This window comes from Conger conger, chromosome 6 (assembly GCF_963514075.1).
Source record: "Conger conger chromosome 6, fConCon1.1, whole genome shotgun sequence".
NCBI classification, from domain to species: Eukaryota; Metazoa; Chordata; class Actinopteri; order Anguilliformes; family Congridae; genus Conger; species Conger conger.
In genome coordinates this window covers 11,711,159-11,734,428 of record NC_083765.1, presented here as the reverse complement: position 1 = coordinate 11,734,428, position 23,270 = coordinate 11,711,159, and the positions used below count along the sequence as shown (strand labels likewise).

At 40.1% G+C, this 23,270-nt stretch overlaps 2 protein-coding genes across 2 annotated transcripts; both read left to right on the top strand.

Moving 5' to 3' along the window:
- The first annotated feature begins 710 nt into the window (after positions 1-710).
- Positions 711-8,672, top strand: LOC133130730 (malignant fibrous histiocytoma-amplified sequence 1-like). The gene is made up of 10 exons (XM_061245531.1): positions 711-990; positions 1,886-2,750; positions 2,957-3,257; positions 3,514-3,700; positions 3,797-3,981; positions 5,269-5,765; positions 5,959-6,113; positions 6,710-6,908; positions 7,213-7,280; positions 7,361-8,672. Exons 1-10 carry the CDS (start codon positions 972-974, stop codon positions 7,393-7,395), a joined length of 2,511 nt encoding a protein of 836 aa, XP_061101515.1. The 5' UTR covers positions 711-971; the 3' UTR covers positions 7,396-8,672.
- Positions 8,673-10,793: 2,121 nt separating this feature from the next.
- LOC133131703 (achaete-scute homolog 1b-like) lies at positions 10,794-11,919 on the top strand. The gene is made up of 2 exons (XM_061247117.1): positions 10,794-11,424; positions 11,607-11,919. Exon 1 carries the CDS (start codon positions 10,830-10,832, stop codon positions 11,418-11,420), a length of 591 nt encoding a protein of 196 aa, XP_061103101.1. The 5' UTR covers positions 10,794-10,829; the 3' UTR covers positions 11,421-11,424; positions 11,607-11,919.
- The last annotated feature ends 11,351 nt before the right edge of the window (positions 11,920-23,270 follow it).

Below are 23,270 nucleotides of genomic sequence, written 5' to 3'. Positions count from 1 at the left end.
TCATTCACCCACTCACACACCAACGGCGATTGGCTGCCATGCAAGGCGCCAACCAGCTCGTCAGGAGAATTTAGGGGTTAGGTGTCTTGCTCAGAGACACTTCGACACAGCCCGGGCGGGGGATCAAACTGGCAACCCTCCGACTGCCAGACAACTGCTCTTACTGCCTGAGCCATGTCGCCTCTAATTCCACTGTATGTGTGTGGTTTTAAACACAGAAAATAAAATTGAAACAAAGAATGTTACTTACCTAGCTTTTAGCAGCCATAAAAGTCAATGATGCAAATTCAGTAATGCAAGAAATGTAGATTTCATACCCAACTACCCTATGGAACATAAAACCAAGTTATACAACTCCTGCAAGAAAGCTACATCTAACATAATAACTTGAGGTGTTAACTGGCTGTTTGGCTCAACATATTCCACTTTGATATAATAATATCTTCTCGCTTCTCGCAAATGCATGTGGAAGATTCTTGTCAAGATAATATCTGGAATTAAACCGATGAAAACATTGCGTTAAGTGATGTTTTGAACAGATTTGGTTCAAACTTGCAGTGTCAGGGCGTGTTCCCTGATGACTTACTGTGTCAATACTAGTGTCGATACTGTAGGCCGCAATGAAAGAGAGGTGTGACGTACTTTTTAATTTTCAAAAGAAACCTGACCTTTTTTTAAATCACTGCATTTGAAAGCATTTGTGAGGTAAAGGCTCCACACAGGTCCGTACCAATATACATGTAGCTGTAACTGATCAGGAAGTGGCAGTAACCAATCACAGGGTTCCGTGTGGACTAAACGCAGAGCGGAACGATGTTGTGTGACCAGATAGGCTAGTGATCCAGCATTGGTGTGAAAGTGAAACTGGTGTTCTTTATGTAAACGATATATGGATATGCCTCAATGTCTGTCCTTACTCTTTTATTACCGCTCTGACACTGGAACTAACTACATATCACGGGCAATTAAGAATGATGGCACAATCGAATGGCAAGTATAAATTGCTTCGTTTTAATTTCGATGAAATGCATGACAATGTACCTGCTTTTACCAGTAGAGAACATATGTCAGCTTCTTGGTAATTATGAAATATATAGTTTGTACATGCTGTATAATATAATCCATACATGCTCTTCTAATGAATCAGTAAAAGTAAAACTTTCTCTATTCCTCTAAGTCACTGTGTTGGATTACCATGTGAACATTGAACTTGACACAGGAGTTAAGACAGTTTCATTCACACATGGATATGAATTGGAAAGGAACGATTTTACAGTATTAACACAATACTTTATTTGTATAGTTTTATAGTTTATAGTTTATAGTTTCATTTCGCAATGAAAACGTATTTAAAGGGATTCCATTTCTCGGAAATGTAAGCGGAAATACCGGCACTATTAGTAATATGAGTCATCTGATTTGCCTGCTCATCAGGTTTGTCATATCTGAAGCAGGTCTGGAAAGATGTCTCACTCTCGGGATTTCTTATAAATTTTCCTGTATTCATTTATATTTAAGCAATAACTAACGACAAGCAGGGTATATAGAAATTTTTATCACAGCTAAAATACAATTTCTATATACCGCGTCCTGGAGTGAGTTATCGCTTTTATAAAAAGGTTACCAAAAAATAATAATATAGATATTAGAGACACAATCCAATTAAATCTGTTTTTTATAAACCGTTTCGTTACAAGAATAATTGACAAGAAAGTAGTTCCCGTATGCGTGTAAGTAGTTAGTTGCTATGCAACCTTAGTCAACGTTGTTCTGTCAAACTTGCTAGCTAATTAACTTGCAAGCTACCGTGTTATTTGTATGTGTTTTATAAATGCCATTTCCGTTAGATCTGTTTTCTGAGCCCTGGTTGCAATTTTCCTCCTAGATTTTCAACGATTGGAAAAGAGAGATTTTTCAAGAAAGAAACTCAAAAACCTACCAAAGGAGGTTCTCACTCTTGGTACTGATGTGCTGTACCTGATCCTAAAGAATAACAGACTGAAACATGTGCGTGGGATCTCAGCATTGCGTAACCTGAAAGAGCTCAACCTGTCTGCCAATGAGCTTTTAGAGTTTCCACAGGAGATCGCGCAGCTTAAGAACTTGGAGAAACTGTACTTGAGCCAAAATGGCATCACACAAATCCCAGAGGGTGTATTTTCCCAGCTGGAGAAGCTGCAATTTCTCAAACTGAGTACCAACCACTTGAAAGAGCTCCCCTCAGACCTAGGAAATTGTAAGAGCCTTCAGTATCTCAACCTCTCCAACAACTACCTGAAGGATGTGAAGGTACTGGAGGCACTGTGCAGCCTGGAGGAGCTCTATGTGAAAAGCAATAAGCTGACAGAGCTGCCAGCCGATCTGTTTTTTAACCCGGACCTGACAAAGTTTAAGGCTGATGGTAACCCACTCCGGAAGCCACCGGAAGAGGTGTGCGCTGGTGGGGTGAAGAGCATACAGCATTACTTTATTATGTTGGGGAGCAGCGAGCAGTGCGTGCGCAGAGTCAAGACCATGTTCCTGGGCTCCTCTATGGCTGGCAAGTCTACAATATGCTACAGCCTGAGGAAGGGCTCACCTGTGCTGGTGGATATTGCTGACCGCACTGTGGGTATCGAAATCAGCGAGAAGCAGTTGGGAGGTTTTTCTTTTCTTTTCTGGGACTTTGCTGGACAGGAGGAGTATTACTTCACCCACCATGTCTTCATCACACCTCAGGCACTTGTCATCCTTGCCATTAATCTCGCCAGGTAAGAAAGCTGACTGTTTGATTTAGAACTGGTTTGCTATCCTGTTGATTACCTGCAGCCCGTTGGCGTTTTCAGTACGTCTATGTTAATTATTTGTTCAGTAGGCCTAATTATTTGACAGTTTACACTGTTTATACTGTGACGAGTAACAGTGAAACCAAAAAGACTGAGTTCCCAAAAACAATTTCTGTCTTTATATGTTTCAGCTATGATGTTCTGGATCCCCAGTCTTTCAGAGACAGTGTGAGCTTCTGGATCAAAAATGTGCAGCTGAGAGTTCCTGATGCTGTGGTGTTGGTTGTGGGGACCCACTCTGATGAGTGCAGGGATGAGGTCGATGTGCAGGAAAAGAAGGAAGACATTGACAGAAAGATCAGAGACATGCTGGAGGAACGAAAAGCAAACCTAGAGAGATGGAAGAAAAACCTTGAGGAGGACCAGAAAGACACGGCAGAGTTCTCTAATCAGCTAAGATATCTTTGGCAATGCACTGAACACAAACTACAGGTAGAAGTACAGATAGCAGAGAATAATTTAGCAAACTTTTTGCAACCTTGCAATCATGTTTTCAATATGATTCAACTAGCTGGGACAAAGAATTACATTTTCCCTCTTAGTTGGTATAAATTATACCAGAGCTCCTGGAACACCCTTTGGGCCAATTTTAAGACAATGATTTTGGATAACCTTAAATTTCTCTTGCAGTAGTTTCCATGAATTCTTACTCTTTCAAATCTTAACATGGAACTTTGCTTACCTGCAGGTCCTTGACCTTCTACCCATGGACTGCACTAATCCTGAGGAAATTGAGAAGTTTAAAGAATACATTCTGCAGCAGGTGCAGAATAGTGACCTGTTTCCCAATATAGAGAAGATATTGCCACAATTATATCAAGAAGTAGAGTCATCTATCAAAGCGCTAAAAGAGGACAAGGACATTCCTGAACATGGTTGGTGTTTTTTGTAGACTACAGCTAAGTCACAGTGATTTCCATGAGTGTTAAATATGTTGCTGAAGCAATTAACAATTGATTTTCCATGCACAGGGGTTATGTTGTTTGAGGAAATTCTAAACGAGCTGAACGAAAAATTGGGGGAATTGGACCAGGAAGACCTACAGCCCATTTTACGGTACCTCCACCGGATTGGGATAATAGTGTGGTATGAGGAGATTGCTGATTTGAAGGAAACAGTTTTTGTAGAGCCATCTTTCCTCATAAAACTATTCAAGGTCTGTGTCTCTCTTCTGATTCTTTCTGTACAGTCTGCTCTGACATCCTTTGAATATTACAATCCTCAGCCACTTAATGAGTCCAGTGGATGGGATGGCTTGTACTTGTCAAAGTTAATTCATTTCACCATAACATTATTTACGCTACCCTCCATGACATTTGGGACAAATAAATATTTTTCTTGACTTGTCAATGTACTCTGCAATTTATATTTGTAAACAAACGAGTGTGCTTGAAGGCCAGATTCTCAACATTTAGTAAAGGGTATTTTTAAAATATATTTAGCTTTCACCATGTAGAAATGACATCACTTTTGTTGCCATTTTAAAGCATTTGAGATCATTTTAGCTGAGCATCCTATAATTTACTGCACTTCTTTATATGTTTTCCCCTCTCCAAGCATTTTACTTAGCAAATCAGAAGGAAATGTAGTTTATAACAATGTGTGAAACATTTGCTTTCCTTCTGCCTTAATAATTGGCAATTAATGACCCCTGTTTTTTCACAGAATGAATTAATTCTCGAAATAACTCCACACTGCTATTATTTTGAACACGCCCCTTTTAATGAATGAGTCAATTACGTAGCATGCATGTCATGACAGTTGGGTCTGTTGTTTTTCTATTACACTACTACATCTATAAGTTAAGTATTTGCCATGGAGAAATATCACTACTACTAATAACAGTGGTTCCTCAGGTTACTGATATTGTACTGATATTTTCTTGTATACTGTAGATACCTCCCGCCTGCCCATTTCAGGGTACCATGATGGTTGGGATAAATGGCCTCACAGCTGTTTCTGATTGGTCACTTCAGGTCAATTGCTTCATTAGTGCAAGTAGCAGAGCGCTTTCAGTATCTGGTCTTGATTCTATGCATCTGTTATTGGCAAGTTGTGACACTGAAAGTTAAGGAAGCCATTATGACCCAAGTAAATGAAGGTACACTATGTATAAAGAGTTCAGTAATTTCTACATGGTGAAACCAAAATGTATGAAGGCATAATTTAATAAAAGCTGGGAATGTGCATGTTAACCACATGTGAATAATTAGATTTGTAAAATTGTGGAGTCAAGAGCCATTATGGAGGGCACTATACGTTATCTGTTTTTAAAACTGGATATTTTACTGTAGATATTTATGTTAAGTGCCATGCTCTAAGGTACATAGGCAGTGCCCCACATGGGATTTGAACCCACAACCTCTTACTTGTATGGCCAGTTCCATAAACACTGCATTGCATTACCATTGGTAACTTTTCAATTGATTCTGCATTGACACAGACCGTTGTCAGACATGACCTGATGAATCAGCTGCAGAGCATCTCCAAGAAGGAGCTTATGGAGGAGAAATCTCTCAGGGTACACCAGGACAGATGGATCAATGACTTGGTGGGGAAAGCCACCCTGCACAATACAGCCATACGAGTTCTCTTGCGGAAGTCCTTGAAGGAGCTGGAGATAGATGATGAGGATTTCTTGAATGAGATTGTTGGGAACCGGAGCAGTGACGGAATGTTCCTTGGCCTTTTGCGACAGTTTGAAATTTGTCTGCCCACCCAACTGAACAGCCCCCTGAACCCCCAAGCCCCTGACTTTGTCCCAAATACGAAGTGGGAGCCCTCAAACACTTCTGTGTACAATGTCAATGGTGCCTGCTTGTTCCCAAGCCACCGGATGGACAATGATGTCGTGCTGAGGTATTGGGGTGAAGACATGAATGACAACATTCAGGTTCAGGTCTATTTCCTCCCTGAGATACCACACGGCTTCTTCCACAGGTGAATTCACTGTTTTTATGACCACACACGTGCCAACATCTGTCAGCTGGATTAGTAGCCTGTACCTTTCAGCTGCCTCTAATTAGCCAAGTGAAAAATAATTATTAAATTAATGAACTCTGTTGTAAAGCTCCCTTTTGAAAGGAGGTTAGATAGTGTGGTATAAAAGTTACTCTCTTCCTTCCCCCTCCAGGCTTATCATTAAGAGCTGTTCCCTTTACCCTGTTCACTGGGTGGGGAAAGACCACTGCCTGGTTAGTACTGGTCCCACACTGGTACTGTTCAGAGAAAAGTGTCTAAGAGATGATCAGCTGATTGAGATTCGCTGCAAGAGACAATATCGATCTGGTAAGAAAAAAAACAAGTATATGGTACATGTATGTAAGTATTTGTGTGTCTCATGTGTACAAGGGCCCCTGTGCATTTAACGTGTTTCAGTGAGCATATTTCATGTGTATGTATGTGTTTAATGTATATCTTCTTGCAAGTGTATTCCATGTGTATATTTATGTTTGTGTATTTCATGTGTGTATTTATGTGTGTGTATTTCATGTGTATATTTATGTCCGTGTATTTCATGTGTGTATTTATGTGTGTGTATTTCATGTGTATATTTATATCCGTGTATTTCATGTGTGTATTTATGTGTGTGTGTGTGTGTTTCATGTGTGTATTTATGTGTGTGTGTGTGTGTTTCATGTGTGTATTTATGTCCGTGTATTTCATGTGTGTATTTATGTGTGTGTGTGTGTTTCATGTGTGTATTTATGTGTGTGTGTGTGTTTCATGTGTGTATTTATGTGTGTGTGTGTATTTCATGTGTGTATTTATGTGTGTGTATTTCATGTGTATATTTATATCCGTGTATTTCATGTGTGTATTTATGTGTGTGTGTGTGTGTTTCATGTGTGTATTTATGTGTGTGTGTTTCGTGTGTGTTTTAGCGAACGTCAGCACAGCTGGCGGTGAGTTGCGCCCGTCCTGGGACATGATCCTGGCGATCCTTCGGAAGCTGGTGGAGCTGACACAGCAGTGGCCGGGTCTGTGCCTGTATGTGTGCAGCCCCTGTACAGTGGTTGACTGCGATGATCACTTTGCCTGGCCCGACTGGAAGGAGCTGAACGGACATGACCTTTATAATATGTATGTTTAGGATCTATTTATTATGGGAATCTCTACTTGGTTTCTGGAGGAGCCTTATTTTGTATTGTTTAATTCATTAATTGAAGGTTGTGCCCTTTTACATTGCAAATGACTTCCCAAGACACAATTGTTAGTACAAAAGGTGCATTACAGTGATGAAGGCATGCAAATTAGTATCGATTTATATTACATGTACAGTACTTAAATTGAATGAATTGAATGTGTTGTCTAAGAAGTAAGGTTTTTTATTTTATTTTACTTGTTACAATTTTATTCATTTATTATTATTATTGCATTTACACAGCCAGAAGGATGACAAAATGCTTTGCAGCAATGGGCATACACACCGGACAGAGCTGCTATTCCCAAAAGGTAATGTTATTTACCATGCTAAAATTTAAACAAAAAATTCTCCCTGTGTAACTATTAATTGTGTATTTATGTTTTTACAGCATCAAGGACACATTCAAAGGCTGATGATAAATGAGAAGCTGATGTACGCCATCTTGGCAGACACTTCTCAGCAGCAGCTGTGGACTTTTTCTTGTTTAGCTCTCCCCATGCCCCCTCAAAAAGGTCAATCGAATTATCCAATCAAAGAAAAAGCAGGACAAAGGACTGTCAAATGATCAAAATTGTGAAGTTTATCTACCATCAAAGACACTACATTTGAACATAAAGGTGATCATTGTTTTTCTAATATTCTTGTAGAGGCTAATGAATTATGACAGTTTAGGTTAAATAGCATTGTAAGCTATTTAGCTATCTATGCACAATGTTGAATATGGTTGATAATACAAACCAGAAATGATATCTGTACCACAGTAGCACTTAGGCTGATGGGTGTATTAGTGTAAGGTCAGTGTCCATAAAAACAAAGAGAATGCTCGCAATCCAAACAGGGGCAAATGCAAAAATTGAGAGAGTGAAAAAGAAAAATGCAATAAACAATTTGGTTAACCCCAGTCACACACGCCCCCACGTGGACTTGCCGTGTATGACAGCAATCAGCTCAGACGTTCAGTGTTTCTACAACCAAACTATGAGAGGAAGCGACAAACTGTTCCGGTTTCATTAGTAAGCAAAAAATGACAACTAAATCAAGTTTCTCACCAGTTAACAAGCACCCCATGCCCAGAGTCAACTGTAAATAACATGACACATTGGATAATGCAAAGTTTTAGTTTATATTTATATTTAGTCATAAAGTATATTTTAATTGTGCTACTGTAGGTCCCTCATGTAACCTGAACTGCACATAAAGAATGTAATTTTTTTGTTTTGTTCATTTTCAATATACCATCTTGTTCACTTGTTTATAGTTCAATCACAGAGACTCCGGAATTAAAGTCTAAGAGATTTAATGATACAATTAGGTTTTTTGTATGGAGCCACTAGCTGGTGGTGGTGGTGGGGAGGTGGTTGGTGATGCCGGTGTCTGAAGTGCAGATAATGGGCATTTTTATACTCTATGTCAGAAGTCACCAACCCTGGTCCTGGAGAGCTACTGGGTCTGCTGGTTTTCGCTGTTACTCTGCACTTAATTAATCAATTAGAGCAGATGATTACACAGTTAACTCACCTCACCTCGTTACCTGGGTCTCAACAGGGTGCTGATTTTAAGGTGAAAACAAAAACCAGCAGACCCAGTAGCCCTCCAGGACCAGGGTTGGTGACCTTTGCTCTATGTAAATGCTGATGATTGGCTGATTGAGCAATGTACTGCCATCCTACATGTCTGTGATTAAACTTTCATCTCACTTCTATTTATATTGTGATTACTTCTTAATCTATTAACACTGTTTTATCTTTGGGCAAGTAAGCCTTGACAAACTCTGATAAGCGATAACAGGACAGATTTTGATTCCGAGAGAGCTGAGAATGACATCAGGGTTGCAGTTTTGCCGGAGAAACTCAACAAGCCTTTAGCTTTTTGTTCCGCATGAAAATAATGTTACCTTTTTGGGGTTTCTTCCCAGACTGAAATTTCTGATTGTACCTCAGTTGCGTGTTCGCCAACTGCACCCATACCGTGTACTGCAGGTGGAAAACATGGACTCAGGTGTAGTACAGTCACGGTCACAGTACATTAGTCACATTACAGGCTACAGCACTACAGAAGATCACCTGCTCAATTGCTGCCTTGCTCTTCACTGGCATTCTTGGAGGTCCTAACAAAGTATAATCGGAGAATTCCTGACCGACCTAACCCCACTGTACCCCTGCCGGGAGGACACCAACTTTGTCCCACCAGTTTGGACTTTCAGTAATGTGCAATGACATAAGCCTGGATCTGGCCTGTGACACATTGATTGATTAGTATGTTTATTTGTGCAATGGGGAAATTAACTCATTTTATGGCTCTAAATTGTTTTTTAATGAGATTCTTCACCAACAAAGTGACTAATTGCGACATCATGTGGATTTTAAATGTACAGTAGGCTAGATCAATAGTGTTTGCCTTAAAACGGACTTTTGCGTGTGCTGATTAAAATAAATAGGTGGAGTCCGAGGTTCTAAGCGCATTAGTGCTCCGATAAACCGCAGTTCATACAAAAGCAATAAATCTAGTTTTCAGGATTCTCTTGCATCACTGCTAGATGGCGCCATATCTCAACATGGCCTTTCCCTTACCGATAATAAATAAATCTTTCCTACTGGAAAGATGCTGAAATGTTTTTCGTGAAAGCGAATGGCATGACTGTCCAACTGGTAGGAAAGCAGCCATGTTCCAACTAAATCACTCAAATATGTTTTTTAATAACGATCAAATAGAACAGAATTTTATTTCGATTGTCAATCGCCATCGTGTGGAATGGATGTTCATTGCTTGTGTCGGTTTTATTTGGCATATTTCACTGACGCTACCGCAGATAATTGAATCATGCTCATCACAAATTATATTCGTCTGACTATAATCGTCTAGATGTAGGCTACTTTACATATAAACAGTAAGAGGGAGCATGCCGAATTAACTTTTAATTAAAATAGAAAGGTCCAGATAGGCGAGTGTATTTCCCTTAAAGACAGCCGCTTAATATAGCCTATGTACAATATAGTTTGTGTACCTGTATTAAGTTTGTAGGTAAATTTTGCGGGTTTCACAAAGAATCTAAATTAATTTAATCTAAAACTACGCTTAATCTGTGTCTGTGAAAGTAGCCCAAATAGTTCTTACAAATATATCTTACAAATATCTTACAAATAGGATTTGGAGCAAATATATTCACCGCATGAAAATAAAACGTCGATAGGCTATATTTGAAATAAAATCCTTAAAAGCATGCACACCCAACATTACTCGCACTGGATATTCTAACAGCGCAAACCAAATTTAGTTGCGTTCTGGCAAATAGTAATCTGGATACCAGCGAATAGGAGGTCATAGCCTATTCTAAGTTTTAAAGCGTAGATGAGAAGGGTCGATGGAGGAGAGGCAGAAACTCAACTTGAAGTCAAATTCAATAGACATTTCAAGGAACCAAAGCATTCCACTTCGATCTTCTTTGTGTTCGCCCGGTCGCAGCTCATTAGAATGAACCAATAGGCGTGCGAGCTGGCGATATTAGAATGTAAATCAGCACAGCGCGTGCTCCCGGTGCTCTGAAAGCCGGATTGTTCATTGAGCTCCCGAAGCCACGCGCCTGGCTCGCGAAGCCGGTGAGCAGAAGAATCACTCAGCGGGGCGGGTCCTTCCAAGGAAGCGTGCATCCTTAAAGGGGTGGGGTGTAGGGCGCGTGTTGAAAAAGAGGAGTGCTGCCAAAGTTTGCTTCAGATCCGGTAGTGGAGAAGGTACCTAGACCCCAAGTTGAGATACGAGGGACACGAGATCAGTACCTTTCCATCTCTTTCATTTGATGTGTGTGAGGGTTCGTTTGAGCAGCCCTTTTCAGTAAGTTGCGTATTTTAATTTCAGAAGCGATGGAAATTACAACGCAAATCAGACAAGGTGCTTATTCTGTTACAGTTTTGGAGGGCCATGCCCCTGTAACTTTTCAAACCTCTACACAGGAATGCGGCGTCCTCAACATTGGAAACCTACAGACCAAGGGCAAAGTGCTGAAAAGACAGCGCTCTAGCTCGCCGGAACTGCTCCGATGCAAAAGGAGACTGAGCTTCAATGGACTGGGCTACGCTCTCCCCCTACAGCAACCGGTTGCTGTGACCAGACGCAACGAGCGCGAGAGAAACCGCGTGAAACAGGTCAACTTGGGTTTCCAAACGCTGCGCCAGCACGTGCCTAACGGGGCAGCCAACAAGAAGATGAGCAAGGTGGAGACGTTGCGTTCGGCAGTGGAGTACATCCGCGCGCTGCAGCACCTGCTCGACGAGCATGACGCGGTGTCAGCGGCGTTTCAGTGTGGGGTTATGTCCCCTACCATATCAAACAAGAACTCAGTGGACCCCGAATCCCCCCGCTCTACCTACTCCTCGGACGACGGAAGCTACGAACATCTAAGTTCTGAGGAGCAGGAGCTGTTGGATTTCACCACCTGGTTCGACAGATACTGATCCGGTAAATTAAATGTCATCCTAAACACAGATATAGCATACATTCACGCTTTCACAACCCATATATTAAAAAATAACAGTTGACACTGAAACCAGTTAAAACCAGTTAAAGTATGGCAAAACCCATTGGTTTAGATTTTGTTGGTAGCCTACTAATCATTGACATTTTCCCTCCGATAATTGCAGGTGCAAAAAATGAAGTTTCAATGAAAGGAGTTTATCCGGAGTACCTCTTCCTCGCCGTTGCCATGCAACAAGAGAGCTGAGAGGTTATTCTGAGTATCCCCAAACAGAGGAAGCTACTGGGCTCACTAGACACAGGACACTTGCTGAACCAAGTCAATGGAATTAACATTATAACCGTTAATCTAAGTGCAATTATAATAATTATATTTCGTTGTAGAACTAGGGCAGCCTGATGGAAATCTGCCGTTGCAGATTCAGAGTAAAGGGAGAGTTTCTGGACTAAACACTGAATCGGGTGTACTGATCGCGAAACTTACTTCGCGTTACTTAATTTTTAAAGTTGCAATTTGTAATTGATGTACTTTTAAAATTTGTATCATACGTTATACTACATGAGAATACCTTTTGTGTTTCCTGCTAAATTTGTGAGGGTGCGCATGTGGGTAGTGGCGCGACCTTTTTGGCTACATTCAGGTGCTGGATTTTTCACATTTTAATAACCTATTTATGCTTCCGACACTGTTGAAATAATGATTTGTACGGTTTCACTTTTACGTGTGTGTTTTATTTCAATTTATGCACTTGTACTCCCTGTATTTTCGTACTAAATGTAGATATGAATTTGAAGAGATATATTTTTGTACAATATTTTATAAATAAATATTTTATTTATGTTACATTTTGGCTTGGAAAAGATTATTAATGCGGCAAACTGTCAGTTCATCAGCCATGAAGTAGCCTAACACACACTACAAGCTATAAAACCCACATAATCGTTACCATTAGTTTACCCTCCCCTTCTCGCTTGTAGTTAATCTCTCTCATACATTTTGTTGTTGTTGTTGTCGTTCTTGTTGTATGTACATCCTATATTTGACCATTGACCAATTTGTGAATTTGCAGTCTTGCATCAAAATACCATTTACATGTAGACATTTATTACTGGGATTATTTATTACATGCCATTAATGTATACAGTTAGATGATTACAGAAGCAGGTTACAAACCTTTGTCATGGTTACAATCACAGTGCAGATCCTGGGAAGTAAAGCTGCAACCTCAAAGATATAAGTACCCTGTACCCTTACACAGCGCTGGTTTGCTCTTCAATAGATTCAGTGAGCTGCATTACTTCATTACTGTAATGCTGAACCAGGGAGACCTAACAGAGTCTAAAAAGCCCATAGGACATTTGTGCAAATACACAATGCTTTTGTGATTCCACTTCAGCGTGTGTGTACCCCTCCCCCATGTGTGTCCTCGCCTGGAAAATGTGGAACGGTGATTAGAAACTGGGTGCTATGCTCTATGTTCAGAAGAAATCTACAGTGAAAATGGTGGTGTATCTTTGATTTAGTGATTTTCTTTTTGTTGCTAGTACTGGTCCTGGTGATCATATTAGGGTCACTGGAATGATGAACTCCAACTCACAAAATTCTGCAATAGTCAACTCAGTCAAACATGATTGAGAAGTTATGGGTTGAACACAAGAGCAGACTGAAGGACCAAACAAGATTCCATATGCCCCCCCCCCCCCAACCCCCCCGAACACGGTCAGTCTTTGGAAGTTGACTGTCTTAGTCGCATAATTCTTGCAATTTCTATTGGAAATGTAAAATGAGAAAATGTTCAAAATTGCTTTCAAATCCAAAAGAAAGTAAGCAAGTGAGTCACATATCACTTAAGATTAAACCCAACTCATCTGTGAAAGTCTACACCATTAACTCAATCTCAACATTGCTCTTAACTAGCCATGTACAAGCATTGACATATACTTGCTTTGTATTGTGGGTGAGTATGACCTTCCATGCCATGTTTTGTTTCATTATGTCCATTCTTCCGTCCATCTTTTCCCAATAAGTATATGATTTACATGGAACAGGTTCACTGAATTTCATTAAAGCGCTCTGTAAAGCACTGGTCTGAAGAAAAAAAAGAAGAAAGCGAGAATGCATTGGGTCATAATTTGTGTTTTCCCATTGAGATCTGTCCAGAATGAAATGTCTACTTCAAATGCTTGCGTCCCCAACTGGGTTTTTGAATTCATACACACCATGCCCAATCAAACAGCCCTTCTCCTTCAAAATGGAAACCACAAAACCCCATTGTCCAGACTTTAGTAAGCGTTTCTGAGCCTCATTAAGTGAATTATGCACCCTTTTGTATTGTAAATAAACATCACTGGTGAAACTGAAGGAAACACTGAAGAAAAGACAAACTGAGCTTCAGCTGCCATTTTTAACATTACAAAGAGAATAAAACCAGCAGAAAGAACAGAGCCGTCCCCAATAATAAGAACCTTGCATATAAATAAGCTTAAACAATGCTTTCTAAACACTTGCAGATTACGAACAGCACACTTAACTGTACTGTTGTCATGGCCTGCACACACAAACAAATAAACTACTTTTAATACAACTTAGCATACAGAAAAAATGGGAATATAAGTAATATATTTTGGCAACAAACAATGCCATATTCCTTGGTTACATATGGACTTTTAGCAGACGCTCTTGTCCAGATAAGCACACAAAAATGGCCCCTTCCTCGTATAGGTTCCATTTATTCAGCTGGATATTTTTCATGAAGTAATTCAAGTGAAGTACGTTGCTTGTAGGCATAGCTATAAAGGCAGCACCTTCCTCCTGGGAATCAAATCCACGACCTTCACGTTACAAGCTGATTTCCTAAATGACTACACTGCTGTAGAGTGGCTTGACACAGAATGTTTACGTCTTTTATTTTTTCTTTGTTAAATCAGATAGTTTGACTGAGAACAAAATGACTATGCTCTATGAAGTCATTAATGAAAGTAGGCAGGGAATACATGTGAATTTCACCAGGACACTTTTCGTTAATATCCCATATACTGCATCCATATGTGTATGTTACTGTTAGCATATTTACAAATGGACACTAGTAATGTAATGTTCATAGGAAGTAAATAGAGCAAACTACATGGGAAAAAATGGCCTGCTGCTCTCCATATAAAATCATATTGCAAATATAGTAATATGTTTTGGAAATAATCATTACATTCAAATTGAATTTGTCTGCTTTCATAGACATTTATATGGTCCATAGAAACATGTCTTACAGTATAATGTAATGTGAATTCATTACATTATGGCATACAGAACACGGTTTGTAGTGTTCCACCACAATAGTGTCTGTGAGACAAAGATTTTAAAAATAATTTCTGGACATGATAATGGTGTCAGTTGCTTTAAGTGCTTCCTAGCTGTTTGGTATTTTATGCAGGTATGGAACAGACAGGTGATTATTGACAGCAATTATGCATTGATTTTTCCCCCATAATGTCTGATATTCTTGGAAGCATCCTGAAAAATGACATATGAAGGAAACACTGACCCATGGTTGGATCTACAAAAATGTGTGAGAATATGTGTGCATGTATGTGTTTGTGCACGTGTGTGTGCGTGTGTGTGTGTGTGTGAGTGTCTCTGCGCACATCTGTGTCATATCACAGTCCTTGGCACACAATAAATTTAAGTTTTGGCTTCAAGTCAATTGCTAATACTTGAATATTAGCAGTCACCAACTCATGAATGTGTTCAGTTTGTTGTTATTGTGCTTTATTGTTTGTTAATGTGTGTTTTTTTATTGTTTCTCCCTCTAATAACAAGGACTTTCCTATATTCAGTGAAAGTTTGGCAGTGTCTTTTTTCGCCCCTTGCATGTTGATTTTGGGACCTTGTGTCTTTTGGAATGCTATCCATGCAGTACATGCTTTTTAAGTCAGCTTCCTGAAAAAAAAGAAAAGAAACAACAACGAAAAAGATTCCTTAGGTTCCTGTATCCCCTGTCTTTGATGCCACAAGTAATGAAAAAAGTAATCCTTTTTGAAAAAAGTTGAATGCTCGTTGCCCAGTACTCCTGACTGACACAACACTTCCCCGCTGAATGGGGTTTAAACTCCCGAAGACCCAACAGGGTCCTTGCCTCAGTTCTACGGGGTTCCGTAATTTGCATGAGCCGTTGGATTGTTTAGGAGGGCCTTCGCCTTTCACTTCCCCTCTGGCAGGCTGCTGCAGCCTGAATGGTCTCCGCTCCAGGCACGACAAAAGCACCATTGTGCCACAGCCACACCATATTCATCATGCAATGTCTGTGAGACAAATCTGATTGGACGTCTTCTGGCACTTTGATGTCTGTCCAGGGCGAAAGCAGCCCACTCTGAGCGAAACTTTGGTCTCCCATTGGCTGGTCTTTGCATCGGAGCAGGGGGTCCTCGTTATGTGGGGAGTGCAAATTTGTAATAAATACTCCTGTCATACTAAAATGGGGTGCAGATGATTGACGCTACTTTACAGGGAGCCAGACAATAGCCCCTGATTTGTGCAGAATGCTGCTTGAATAGGCTGAGTGTGGACTTAATTCAGACAAGTTTAATCTGTCTCTCCCTCTCCATCTCTCTCTCTCTTTTGGTCTTTCTCTCTCTCTCTCTCTCTCTCTCTCTCTCTCTCTCTCTCTCTCTCCCCCTTCTCTGTCTCTATCCCCTCTCTCTAAACTAGTATGCTCCATTAATCATTCACTGCAAAACTGCAGCTCCCCATGTTAAACCGCTTTGACTGAGGGTGATAGTGGAGTCGTTCCTGAGTGCTGTACACCACCTTAACGCTGCAATCTTGGCAGGGTAACCGAATCTTAGAATAAAGTTGTCAAAGATCTTGTGTGCAGCTGTTTTTCCATCCTTCATGTCCTTCATGTCCTTCTGAAGCTGCTTATACATTGTTGACTTAGGTGTAAAACCATTCCTTGAGGTGGTTTTACACCTAAGGATTCCATCCTTATCGAGATATAATCATGGCCACTCCCTTAATAGACATTTCACTCCAGCTGACTCCTTTAGTTTGTCCTGATGTTATAAGCGTTCACTCTGTTTCTTGAGTGTGATCGCTCTGGAATGGATATCTTGAAGAAATCACAGTTCTTGGGCAGCACATTGCCTCTGCACGTTTCCACAACATCTTTGAAACATTTTAGCTTCTATCAGGTAATCTCAAGTCAAACACAGGGTTTACACCATGTGGGAAACAACAGTCATGTCCATTGTCACTTCAGGCCAAGAGTCAAAGCTCAGTTAAATCTGCATGCTTAAGTAGGGAAAGAGAGTATGTGTATTTCTGCCCTCCTCTTCTAATCCAATTTCTGCTGTGTGACTGTGCAAGAGGCTGAGGTGTCACTGAGATGACAACTAATCTGATTAGAAACTGAGGAATGCATGGCTCACTCTGTGTGTCCAATATAAGAAGAAAGCAACACAGAGATTAGGGAAAAAAACACAGAACCTGTCTGTGCTGAGGCAAACTTTATGTTTCAAGGTATCAAGGTAGACAGGAACATAATTTAGCAATTTCAGCAATAAGACGGGGGAACCAGGCAGGCTGCACAGTCATGGTGCTGGAGGAACAGACTATAGGTACCTGATTACCCAGAGGAGCTGTTATTATGCACTGGAACAGTTAAAGGCCCACCAAATGAAGCCTTTTTGTTATACTGTTATAATGTTATGGTATTTATACCTATACAGCTGGTAAAAATAAAATGCATATTAAACACTTTCTCATCTGTGTCCACTGTTCACTTTCATTCACTGTTCACTTTCATTCACTGTTCACTACGCATACTCCAGAGACTCTTGGACAGATATAAGTTGAAATATAAAGCTGGGGCACACTGGAGTAAACCCGTGTAGGATCTTATAATGGCAGCAGTGTTCAATTCAGACGACGACCGAGAATAGTTTAATATACAAACTGAAATAGGCATAACTGTATCAACAGTGCAGGTTAATCTTTATTTTAGGACGTGTGTCCCATGAGAAGGGATACGCCTGAATTGCTCTTACTTGGAAGAGTTAAGAAGGTAGAGCTTGAAGTGGTGATGAGGATGACTCTAAGCAGGTTTCTGTGCTCTACAGTCTTACAAGGCTACAGACACCTTACCAAAGCTGCACTTTGGGTCAGATTAGCACTGAATTCAGAAAATGATGGCATCAGTTACTTTCAATTCTTTAAGTGAAAAGAGTTCTGAAGCCAGACTTTGAGATCTACTCTGTCAGGAAGAGCAGAACTGACTTCAGCGGCATAACACATAGAGTCAGAGGCCTGCAAGTTCACAAGCAACTATTTTCCTGCTTTACTGTATTTATCTGAGACATCTGAATGATGTAGATTGATATTTTATTTGGTTATATTTAAGATTTTACACAGTACAGGGATGATAAAACTGTGTAGGAATACTGAAATACTGAAATGAAGATGTTGAATCAAGAAAAATGTGAATGTAGACCTACGCAGATACACGCATGTAATGCAGAATACTTCTGCTAATTCTACATCCATCTGAATACACAGAAGGGATTCCATATAGAAGAATATTAGCTATGCATGTCACCATGCATAAAAGTGTGTACTAAATGTAAGTATTTACTGTAGCCTAGGTATGGAGTCTATTCACTATTTCGTTTCTTTTCTTGGTGCTAATAGGAGCACTACTTCCATACAGACCATGCTGCTCATAGCGCAATGCTAACATCTTGTCTGTGGACTGGCAGATGGCGAGAGACAGCAGGGAGACAGCCGCCTGTTGTGTGTCTGCATTCAGGCTGGGCTCTGGAGTGCAGGCATGCACCCCACTCTAAATGAACTTGTGTGAGCATGTGGGAATGAGGGCAAAGGGTTGGAGGCCCCACACAGCCCCAAATGAACTTGGGGGGGATAACTGGATTGTCTGAGGCCCAGGAAGAGGGGGATAGATTCAACAGTTCTTCAAGTGTGCGCCCGCACACGTCCAATGCCTTTAGCTCTCTCCCCCACATTGCATCTTCCTCTGCTCCATCTTTCTCCTTCTCAGTTGTCTACAATATCTATCCTGCCCACATGCGCCTGCGCTTTTCTCAAATTTTTTCCTTGCACACAGGAGCAAACAACAGGACAAAGAACAGGAGAGCCATGTCCTGTGCAGGAATGTAATATGCATTCAGAGTTGTAAGAACAGGGAGCCATCTGTCAGAGAACACTGTGCTGTCCTCTTCTGCAGAGAGAGTAGGGAGAACTTTTAGTTCAATTTAAAGTTAAAGTTTATTAATGCCATTTATATGTGCTACATTTACTGGTATTCAACTTTGAGAGCTTCTTGATGAGAAAAATAAAACTAAAAACTATAGTTAAGAATATGGAGGAGATATACAGTACATTGATGAATAAATACAAGTGCAGCAATGAGACAGACATACAATACTGGGATAAAGACTATTCCTAAAGTGGATGTACTGATGCCATCCTGTTGAGAGCACCCAGGCAAATGGCTCTGGAACCCAAATCCTTCAGAACACAGGTTCTGTATTGCCGTGTGGCAAGCTGGAGTTTAAAGCCTCAGGTTTAAGCCTCAAGACAACAGAACTGTATTACAACTGGGACAGCTAGCCAGCGCTGTGGAATAAGGATGAGCTATTCCAGCTGTAATTCAGTTACGGTATGTGGTCTATAGGTTTACACCAGGCCAGTTTAAAGGGGCAGTTCACCCAAAAATGAAATTAAAGTATGAGTTCAGTCTAATCATCTCGCTAGTTTTACTGAAACGTGATTCATTTTTGAGATTTTTGAGATTTTTGAACTTTTTGGATACAGTTCACCGTAAAATAATGGATCTCTCCCGGTCTCATCAACAGGAATGTTTTTCCAAATAAATATTTACATAGATACTCAGTCGTGGACAAGAACAGAGCTCAAAAATACACATTTAATCGATAACTAGTTAACTATCCACACAAGCACACACAAGTTTCCACTGAAGGTACACAGGCTGGCAAATTACTGAGAGACCTCGCCCGAGCACTTCACCCAGAATACTGGTGTAGCTGTCATGGTGTTGGGGTACTTGCTACATGGTGTTGCTGATAATGGTTGTGGTAGTTCTGAAGAACATGGGACACTCCTACAACTGCACCTGCTGCTGAATGTCTGAGGGCCTGTGTGCATGTGTGTTTGCACAGGCTTGGACTGTGTGATCAGGCAAGTACAGCCAGAGATGAAAATGTCTTCTTTTAGATACGGGCGCTGTCGTCCCTTGAAAAGGGGGGCCGCTTTGAATTTCTCTTCCAGTGTGGCCCAGACACCATGCAGTCTGGAAGCTGTCCACCCCGCCTCAAATCTAAAGCCGCCCAAAGGCGCTCTGGGTAAAAGCCATTGTGTTTCCTCATTGATCCCTGACTGGCCATATTGTGCCCCCACAGGACACAGAAGGGACAAAGGCAGCAAGCCGCATTGTCTCACACTCCAAATGAAGAAGTCTGTCCTCCAGTGGAAAACAGATTCTGGAAGTGTGGAAGGGAGGAGGAGGCTTTTGAGGCTTTTGAGGCCTTTGGGGGTGGAGCTGTTACTCATTAATGCACTGGCACTCCACGAAGTGATGGTCCAAAAGCGCACCCCAGCCCGCATGAAGTGTTTCAAAGAAGGTCCAGAGCATTCGGGTTAGTTTTGCTCTCAGTTGCGTGAAAACTTTACTATGGGAACAATACCCAAATAGTCCATATGATGTATTCATTGTTTGAAACAGGAAGATTGTAGATACATATCTCATACATCTTGTGCTAGTGCATTGATGGGTATAATTTAGCCATGAAAATAAAATGTCATAATGGCTACAGGTAGTGAACAGAAATTTGGAATCACAAATTTATTGTGACTTAATAGGGTTAATAGTTGTTGCCAGCACAGGCTGTATCAAGTCTGCCAACATCTACAATTTAGCAAAAGAAATACGGCAGCCAATTTGAAGAGGAAGTTGATCAACAAAGTTTGTGACTTTGCCTTCTACAGTATATGAGTGCACCCAAACCATGTCAGAAAAATGCACTCCGCACTATTATCGAGCCAGCAAAACACTGTTGTTTTTCCTTTTTTTGGTACGGCTCAGCATTATTTTGCTGACATGCTTATGATGTAAACATTTTCTATCAGTATGGGGGCTTCCAGCTTTCTTTTTGTTTTTGAAATTGTACTGAGTTGCAGATTTGTTTATACCTGTAATATTCATTTTTGTCACTCCCTGTATGTGTCAGCAACGATTGATGAATGTTGAATTTTCAGATTGTCCATTCATGAATTGCCTTCAAAATTAAAAATTAAAATATTTTAAAATGGAAAAACAAAACTAATCCTTCTGAGATAATTTTATCTTTGTCTACATTTAACCCTCAACTCTACATTTAACCATCACTCCAGGGCCTCTAAGCATAATTTGAACAGTAAGAGTAAGACTCGCTCAACAGTCAACAGAAAAATACTTTCTGAAGCCACTGTATTTTTGTGAATTGCCAGTCAGAGGTGCTAATAATTCTGGAGCCCACTGTTTATATAGATATGTACATTGATCATCTCACTATTTATTGTTGGCAAGTGTCACCAACCAAAACCTAACCTACCTTTTTTGTTGTTGTTGTGACTGTTTCATGACAATTTGGGCCACAAAAGAAGGTTTTATCAAGCATGTGGTTGGCAACCACTTCTCTGTGCAGATGCACCTTAATTAAATCAACTGTTATGAAATCATTTTCTTTTTGTCTAATATGAAAACTTGGGTGTTTGGGTGTGAAGTATTTTTATAGTCACAGACACATTTTTTGATTTTCACGGACGATTAAATCAAAATGCTATAACCTAGCAACTCATTTTGTCTTGATTCAGATTAATCAACAGCTTCATTGAAGTCAAATCATTAGCAAAAATCATTTTGGTATTATTCTTTACCTCCCAATAGGAAGCACAGTATAAATTATAAATGCTTATTTTTAACAAATTATTTCTGTGAATTATATTTTGGGTTATATTAAAGCATAACATACACATACACATTTATCAGAGAGGGACAGCAACAACGTCTGTAGAATGGCCCATATATTCAGAAACAATTCCTTTCTCAAGAGTTCAACTGCACTGCTACACTTGGGATTTTCACCTAAAATCTTTGAGTGACAGTGCCAGTTACCAGAACAGTACATGATACTGCCATCCACGTGCATGCAGTGAAATCACATCCTCACAGGCTCCTCATGCGTGCTAAGCAGCAGCTGCAAGGAGCGCAGTGCACTGCATATTTATCACACGCTGGATATCTCTGCCCAGTGAAACAATGAGCTCCAGGCCTGATAAATTCAAACCTCTCTAATCCTCTAGTCATTTAACATCTGAGTTGGATAAATCCATGCTGCACAATGAACACAGAGGGAACGACACAAACAATGTTGTCTAAAATAGGGCTGTTTTATTCACTTCCATTCACAATAGAAGGGATCCCTTTTTTCTGTTGTGGAATGTCCTTATCTTGCCTTGCCAGCAACGTTTTCCCAAAAAAGACACACTGGTTTTTTGTGTGGCCCATAGACTGCTGGTGCTATTTGACAGTGTTTGCTGTGGGTCACTTGATTTCCCCTGTATTGTTTGCCTGCCCATTATTCCCTAAACAGATTCAACGTGTTTGTTTTGGGGAGGGGGTAATAGTGAAATGCCCAGTGGTGCTGGTGCTGGTTTGACCAGACAGGTTTGGCACCATATGGGACTGACTCAGAATTGAATTACCTTTTGCAGCCCTCCTTTATTCTCTTAAAGAAACGTACACACCCGTTTGAATCTGCGTCTTTAGGAAGGTCAGGAAGGCCAGCAACGGGGCCAAATTCCATAGGTTCTAATTAGCAAATGAAATAATAGGATCATCTTTTGCTCATCTATCAAAGGGCTCTGAGGGAACTCCTTTCAATGCTTGAGGCAGCGATGTGACAAAGAAATAACAGTCCATTCCAAGCCTAATATTCCTTTTTTAAGGAAAAATAAATTTAATTTGAAATTTGTTTCAAGTCACCAGCACAACCCAAACAACTGATTTGTCCATTCCAAATATATATATATATATACACACACATACAGTATATGTATATATAATTAACTGAGAAAATAGCTTAATCACAACTTAATATATAATTGCTAGAAGAAATAAATCAGTAATCATGTAAGGTATTTATGGTGTTCAAGGAATTGGCATTAATGAATCGCTTACTTATGGCTGCAGTTTATATTGTGAATTTATAGAGCTATCAATGCTCAATAGTATTATAACAATATCATTTATGTAGAATATGGTCAAAAGGATGTTCTACCAGTGACTACAGAATAAACCCTGGGACAGGTGACTGGACATTGTCATTTGACACAGCGGCAGAGAGAGGAGCACATACCTGTGTGAGAAAGAGGAATCCACTGGACAATCAATACTTGGGTAGTCGATTAGCAAATGGAATTAAGGTTCTATGTCGTCTACTAATTAAAGAAGAAAAAAGTTTCTTTGTCTATTTATGAAAGAAAGAAAAGGATTCAAAAGAAAAGGATTCATAATTTATTTGTTTGTGACACAAGCACCTTCTCTATTTTGTTCCTATATTGTCCAAGTACCTTTTTTGGCACCATTTAATCTACTTTATAAGGATTAAAACCCTATCTTCTTATTCACAATATTAATATTGCCTCTTTTGTGTGTTTTTGTTAGGCAATATGAGATTTTGACAGAATGACCATAACCATAACCATAACCATTGAACAACATTATTGTATTTTTAAATAGCATATAGAATATAGATAGGTGAAC